Source organism: Pygoscelis adeliae, unplaced genomic scaffold (genome assembly GCF_000699105.1).
Source record: "Pygoscelis adeliae isolate BGI_AS28 unplaced genomic scaffold, ASM69910v1 Scaffold52, whole genome shotgun sequence".
Classification (NCBI taxonomy): Eukaryota; Metazoa; Chordata; class Aves; order Sphenisciformes; family Spheniscidae; genus Pygoscelis; species Pygoscelis adeliae.
In genome coordinates, this window is record NW_008824285.1 from 1,405,679 (window position 1) to 1,412,289 (window position 6,611).

Genomic DNA, 6,611 nt, shown 5'->3' on the forward strand with positions numbered 1-6,611 from the left:
GGCGCCCGGCGCCCTGGTCGGAGCCCGGGGGCCGGGGGGGCGGCGGGACGGGGCACAGCCGGAGCAGCCGCCCCCCGCTGTCCCGCCGGCCGAGCAAGTCCTCGCCCAGATCGGGCTGCTCTTCTCAGAGGGGGGCGGCGGTGCCCCCAAGGCCGGCGTGGTCAGAGACCTGGGTGCGCTTGTCGAGGCTGCAGACTGCCGGTGGCTTTTTGGAGGTGTGAGCCCTGCGACGCTGGGTGAGCTGGTGGCTGCGCTGAATGGCTACGCAGCACCCCCAAAGCAGGAGCAAGACGCTGCAGATCTCCTCAGTAAGGACAGCACGTACACTGCCGCAGCTGAGAGAGCGGCTGATGTTGGCTCAGTGTTTCTACACCTCCTTGCGAAGCTGGAAGCTGCCAAGACCCAGGAGTCTCTGGGCGTCCCCGTGGTGGCTCCAGTCCTGTGCCGTGTGATGGGACCCATCTACATCTTTGCTGCAACACATATTGTGGAGAGGCCCTGGACAAACGTGAGGTCTCAGTCGGTGGCACAGGAGCTGCTGGCGTTGCTGGTTCAGGCTGCAGGCTGCGGGTCGGTGGCTGAATTCCTTCGGGGAAAGAATGAAGATGAGGAAGGAAGATTTGCAGCAGTGATGGGGCTCCTGAAACAGGAGTTAACCAAGTGAGTAGGAGGGGGAGGTGGGAGGAGAGGTGGAGAGGGTGGCCTGTTTAGCTGGTCTCTAGGTAGGAAATACTGGCAACTTTTGGGAAACTGTGGGCGCTCAGGCATTACAAAACACTAGATGATAAATATGGGGCCAAGAGCTTTACAAATACCCAGTAACGGAAGGTGGTGGTGGGTGAATCAGTCAGCGCTTACTGCCAGCTGAGAGGCATAAATGCATAGGAAATGAGCCCTCATTAGTTCCAGCGTTCACTGAGCTTACATTTGTATTTCCAGAGACACTTGGAAGCGTAACCCTGCCACGAAGCATGTGTTCTGCTGGACGCTGCCTCATGTCACCCGGCCCTGGCTTAGCCATTACCTGGAGCGTGTCCTCCCGCCATCGCTGCTCATCTCGGACGACTACTGGGAGGAGAATAAAATCCTGGGTGTGCGCTGCCTGCATCATATCATTCTCAACGTGGTACGGGATTTGAGAAATTCGATCCCTTTCTGGGTGTTGTTTGAATGAAGGGTGGGTTGGACGCCTGTTAGGATTCCTAACTTGTAATCCTGGTTCTGCTGTTAATCTAGCAATTCTGCTCCATCTTCCACGCTGTCCCGGTGTGTTTAAATGTGTGTAGCTCTTACATCTGTTAACACGAAGCAAAGAATTGCTATGCCACCTTTTGAACTCAGCTGATCCACGTATCGGCCTGACAATGGTTTGCAGAGCAGGATATTAAAGTAATGCCACTGGAACTGCAAAAATGCAGCTGGGGAGGTGAGGTAAAGCGGCCACTCCTGTGCGTGGCAGGGTTTAACCTGCATTCATTATAGCATCTGCTCCCACTTTCCTGTAAGCAGTGTTCCTGATGTGGGCTATGTGTGAAGGTTGTGGTGGTCTGTGTTTTTTGTTCGTTTGTTTTAAATAAAGCCTGGGTTTCTGAAGGTTGTTCTCCTCTATTAGGTTAAGAGGGTGCTGAATGCGATGCACGGGAATAATGTTCTGTTCTCTGTTGTTGCAGCCAGCTGCTGATCTGTGCCAGTTCAACAGGGCTCAGGTTGTGTACCATGCCCTTTACAACCATCTCTATTCACGAGAGGCCCCTCTCATCAAGGTAGGACAGCAGAACTTCATTTTAATCTGCCTCGTGGTATTGCGTATCAGCCCCATGAGGGACAGCCAGCTTAAGGCATGAGGAGGCAGAACCTGTTTCCTCACAGACAGTCCAGTCAGGCTGTTACTAGCCGATGTCTGTGGCCAAGAGACAAAGTAACTCTAGATTTCAGGAAAATCTCATAGTGGAGGGAAGACCTCTTGCCTCCTGTCCCCTTCCAGGTGGCAGCCTTGCTGAAGAGGGCCAGTCACAGGGGTAGCAGGTAGTAGAAATGGTCGGCTCTGTCAGGGGAGCTGCAGCAGCTGTGGGTGGTCGGGGGGTTGGAAGTTACTGGTGTTTCGGAGAGAACATCAAAAGGACTGCCCAGATTTACTGTCTCGCACCGAACCAGGCAGTACTGCTGTGCCTGCTGGATTTGCTGCCCATCCTGGAGAGAGCCCAGCGGCAGCAGAAGCAGGGCAGACCAACCACCCCCTGCGATGAGGTGCTGCAGCTGGTTCTGACCCACATGGAGGCAGAGCATCGCCTTGCGCTGCGGCGGGTGTACGCCAGGACCCTGCCTGCCTTTGTGCAGAGGTGAGAGCAGCAACCGCAGCCCTGCAGGGACTTGCTTTGGCCTTGGTATATATCTCCCTCCTCAGTGTGTGTTTCTTCGTGTCGGCAGGCTTGGCATCCTGATAGTGCGGCACCTGAAGAGGCTGGAGCGAGTTATCCTGGGGTATCTGGAAGTCTGTGATGGCCCTGAGGAAGAAGCCCGGCTGGGAATACTGGAGACACTGCAGTGCATCATAGAGCACGCTTGGCCCAGGTACCTGTCTGGGGGTGAAAGACACTGTAGAAAGCATATCTTGAATGCTGTCACTCTCTCAGAGCCAAAGTTACTGTTGCTTGAGGAAAAGGCCTTGAAATCTTGAAGGAGAATCTGTCTCAGGGAGGAATCACTGGCATTACTGCTTTGCTGAAAAACCTGGCCCAAAAATTAAGCTCCTCACTTTGACCTGACTTCTGCCTGTTCTAGAAGCATCAACTTGGCTAAAAACTAAACCTCTGTTCTCTGCACGGCAGAACTGTGGAGTAAGCCCTGTGCTGTGAATTAGGCTGCATGAACGGCATTCCCGATACACCACCCTAAGGTTACCTCTGTGTTCAGGGCCTGCGTCCTCCCTCTGGTGGGCATACTGAAGGAGGCAGTGTCTTCAGCCTCCTCACTGAAGCAGTTGCTCATTCAGGCCAGCTACAGTCCTGCTCCAGACGTAAATGGCAACTAGCAGCTCCTGCCTGAAGTGTCTAGGAACTGCTAAGCAAGGCTGTGCTTTCCCCTGGCTTGTGAAGGGGATTTAGAATAAGGAGCAGTTGCCGTTTCCCTCCGCAGAATGCCTTGCAGACTCCCTGTGCTCCTCAAAGCCCTGCTGAAGATGATCTGGGATGTACACACTGACCAAGGTTCAACGCCAGAGCCGGTAAAAGCCGCCTTGCTCCAGGGGGCCACTGAATGCCTCATCCTGCTGGACCGCTGCTCTGAAGGGCAAGTGAAGGTGAGCCGGGGGCCCAGCACTGCTTCATCTCTGATCCCCTCCCCCTTAGAAGGGGCAGCAGGGTGCACGCGAGAGCCCACTTGCTTCCTCAGTCCAACAGTATTTTGAAAGCATCCCTTCCCACCCACCCACCTAGTTAGTACTTGACTGATAAATGACTCGATATATGTATCCCAGCAGGTATCTATAGATGCTTTGTAGAATTCTCTTCCAACAGATAGCTGGGGGAGGGTTGATAACACCATAAACACGAGTGTGCCAAGGCACTGGAAACTGATGCTTTTCTTGTTTCAGGCCCTGCTGGAAGTCGTGTACAGCAGCTGTGAGGAGAACCGTGTACGGGAATGCATCAGAAAAGTGCAAGAGAACACATGAGGCATGGCTGATCAATGCTCACCCCCGCTCTTTGTACAGTAAATTTTTTTTATTTATTTAAAGTTGCTGTCTCTTTCATCCCACCCCTGTTAGCCCCATGCCTGCCCCAAACAAGACACACTTGTGCGCTCGCCTAGCCACATGCGGGCTTCTCCAGCTTTAGAACAAAGCAGCAGTGCCCCCAGTCTAGGTTCCTTCCCAGAGCGCAGTCCGAGCTGAGCCTTCTGTGGTTGTAGAGAAGGTGGGGAGTAAAAAAGTCTTCCGTAAAAACTGCACTTCATGCAGGAGTTGTACAAACTTGCTGCGATTGCCTGGGGTCGGGACAGAAACCCTTCTTTTCTTAAAGAAAATTACTAGTCTGGAGTATGGAAAAAGGAGTAAGTATTGAGGGTCCTGCACAGAGCAGTGAAAGCTGGAAGGAGTTTTAGTGACGGATCTGGAGTCCTGTCATTCAGTACAAAATCCGGGTTCAGGAAGGAGTCAGGCTGCTTTTGTTTTGGTGGCTGGCTCTGTTTCTTCTTCATACTCTATTTCAATGTAGGGACGTTTTCTTCTGGCTGGTCCTTTCAGTGGAGTTTTCCCTTTAGATTTGGAGCGAGAGGCTTTCTTCTCTACTTCTTCTTCCTCTTCCTGCTCCTCTTCACTACTTGTCTCCAACTTATCCATGTCCTGAAAAGAAAGACAAGAGTGACATCAAAGCACGCTGTTTACCTCCTCTTTCTGCAAGATTATCTCATGTATCCGATTCCATTTTATAATTCCTGGCTCCCAGCTGTCTAGCCGGAGGAGTTGGGGTGTAGTGGATACAGTGCAGTCTGACTGTATCATTGTGTACCACAAGTCTGATTTTGCTGGCTCTTATCCCATCACCAGCGACACCAAGAGGTTGGAGGTTACTTTCAAAAAGCTTAGCCTGACGGTTTATCGCTGGTGCTTCACCTACCTCAAAGTCGCTGAGGTCGCTGTCATCTGCTTCCACAAACTCTCTTTTATCCGTGTCCTGTAAGAAGTAAAGTCAGAAGCTAGTGCATGCTCACTGAGCACAATACAGCGTCACGACTCGCAACAGAAGAGCCATCGACGTCACCGCTTGCACACACATGCTTTTTCTGAGTTCCCCTCTCCTAGTGTGGTGTTCTCACCCCGACGTTCACACTACAGTGCCCAGCAGGTGGGTGAATCGGAGGTGCTGCACCAGGTCAGGGAAGGATTAACTGGTGCTGTGGCTGAAAGCATTACCTCATCATCATCTTCTTCCTTCTCTGCATCGGACTCGCTCTCGCTTTCTGCATCTTGCTGCTGTAGAGCTTTGTCAAAGGCGTGAATGGGGAAGTTGTAAATGTCTCCATACTGAAAAGGAAAATGTGGATTTTCTGTAAGTCACAGGAGGAAGGCAGCTGGTGGTGGTAGGGTCATCGACAGCCCATGGCCTGCGCGGAGGCAGTATCGAACTAGGGTGAACTTGTGGTTCAGCCCCTTCCCTAATTCTGAAGTACGCACTCCTGTACAGAAAATGAGGGGCTCTGTGTTTTGGGGAAGCAAGTCCTCCAGCCTGTTACAAAGCCACTCAAGAAGGGCAGCGTGCAGTCATCCCCTACCCCTCCTATGTGGGTGGTGCTTCTCTTTCACACCAACGCCCGTGTCCCTCCCAGAGAACCAGCCGGACGGAGGGCAGTAGGAGCAGTTTTACTGCTGTGCTCTGAAGGCAGTGATCCTTACCGTATCCTGTTTCAGTCTTTCCAGTAATTCCTTCTCAATGGCATTATCCAGCTGAGCGGCGATCAGGGCTTTCTCCTAATGGAGCAAAAAGGAGCTGTGTCAGTTGTTTGAAAGACGTGGAACAGAAGCAGTGGACAGGAGATCACATGAAGGAGTGGTATTACCTCTCTTCTCTTCTCTCGCCTTTCAATCTTTCTGCGTAAGGGAACGAGCTTCCTCCTACAGGGAACAACGTGTGCTAGTTAGCGAATCTGCCAGCCTCCTTCTTGCGTAGCAGATGAGCAAATGCTCATTTGGGGCAGGAACCAGCAGTTGTATCACTAGAAATGTGGCCGCAACTAGTTTAAGTGCATTTACATACGCAGACTACACTGCAGTTAAATCCATTTCAGCCAGGTTCATTTACAAGCCTGCCAAAGCCTCAGGAAAACAGGTAGGTGCGCTAGGGCTGCGCGTACAGCCAGTGACAGTGGCTCAGCGGACAGGCAGCCGCCCCACAAGCCAAACCAACGCGATCGCTCTTAGTTGTGTCACTTACTGTCGCTTGAGCGTCAGCTTCCGGATGCGGATGAGGTACTGTGTGATCTTAGTAAATCGCTGCTTGCATTTGTGTCGGATGAACCGCGGCCAGTAGATGAGGTTCTCGTCTATCTCCTCCAGCGCTTTCTCATAGTTCTTGCTTAGCAGGACCTGGAAAAGGGTTGAGCTACAGAGTGGCAACAAAGCGGGGACACATCTGCTCTTGGGAGGAGCGCCACCGCTCCCTGCCCTCCACCGCCTCTCGGTGTGTTACATTAGAGCACGCTTCGTTAGCGGTCCGCTCTCGTTAACTCACCCGCTCCCAGAGTCGACGGGGAAAAGCCGCCCGCTCTATCGTCTTCATGTACAGGTAACACCGACCTGAAGAAGAGAGGAGTGTGATCCCCGGAGAAAGACTGAGCACGTCACTGACAGGGGGAGAGTGCCCGGCGCTGGGGTGCCCTCGGGCAGGCGGTATTCGCCCCCTCCCCGCCCAAGGGGTTGCTCACGGCAGCCGCCAGGCTCTCACCTTTCTCCTCCCTGACAGTCACGTACTGGCTGTTTGCCAGCGGGCAGGAGGAGCGGTTGCACAGGCCGGTCAGGTTGTACTCATTGCGGCAGAAGTTCTGGGTTTTTGTCCTGGGAAGAGGCGAGGCGAGATAAAGGGGAAGGGCGGGAGTACCCCCCTGCCCCTCCCAGC

The 6,611-nt window shown here is 53.1% G+C and overlaps 2 protein-coding genes across 2 annotated transcripts in view; one reads left to right on the forward strand and one right to left on the reverse strand.

Annotated features, from left to right (window-relative positions):
- TTI2 (TELO2 interacting protein 2) overlaps window positions 1–3,734 on the forward strand; it is an 8,145-nt gene extending 4,411 nt beyond the window's left edge. The window contains exons 6-12 of the mRNA XM_009318633.1: window positions 59–660; window positions 940–1,126; window positions 1,671–1,763; window positions 2,155–2,339; window positions 2,428–2,571; window positions 3,136–3,298; window positions 3,593–3,734. Of these exons, the coding sequence (XP_009316908.1) occupies window positions 59–660; window positions 940–1,126; window positions 1,671–1,763; window positions 2,155–2,339; window positions 2,428–2,571; window positions 3,136–3,298; window positions 3,593–3,673 (1,455 nt within the window). The 3' untranslated portion in view covers window positions 3,674–3,734. The remainder of the gene's footprint in view (window positions 1–58; window positions 661–939; window positions 1,127–1,670; window positions 1,764–2,154; window positions 2,340–2,427; window positions 2,572–3,135; window positions 3,299–3,592) is intronic.
- The window catches only part of MAK16 (MAK16 homolog (S. cerevisiae)), a 6,365-nt gene continuing 3,435 nt past the window's right edge, over window positions 3,682–6,611 (reverse strand). The window contains exons 2-9 of the mRNA XM_009318634.1: window positions 6,441–6,597; window positions 6,228–6,292; window positions 5,931–6,082; window positions 5,557–5,611; window positions 5,393–5,467; window positions 4,913–5,023; window positions 4,617–4,673; window positions 3,682–4,342 (exon numbers count right to left, since the gene is read on the reverse strand). Coding sequence (XP_009316909.1) covers window positions 4,154–4,342; window positions 4,617–4,673; window positions 4,913–5,023; window positions 5,393–5,467; window positions 5,557–5,611; window positions 5,931–6,082; window positions 6,228–6,292; window positions 6,441–6,597 — 861 coding nt within the window. The 3' untranslated portion in view covers window positions 3,682–4,153. The remainder of the gene's footprint in view (window positions 4,343–4,616; window positions 4,674–4,912; window positions 5,024–5,392; window positions 5,468–5,556; window positions 5,612–5,930; window positions 6,083–6,227; window positions 6,293–6,440; window positions 6,598–6,611) is intronic.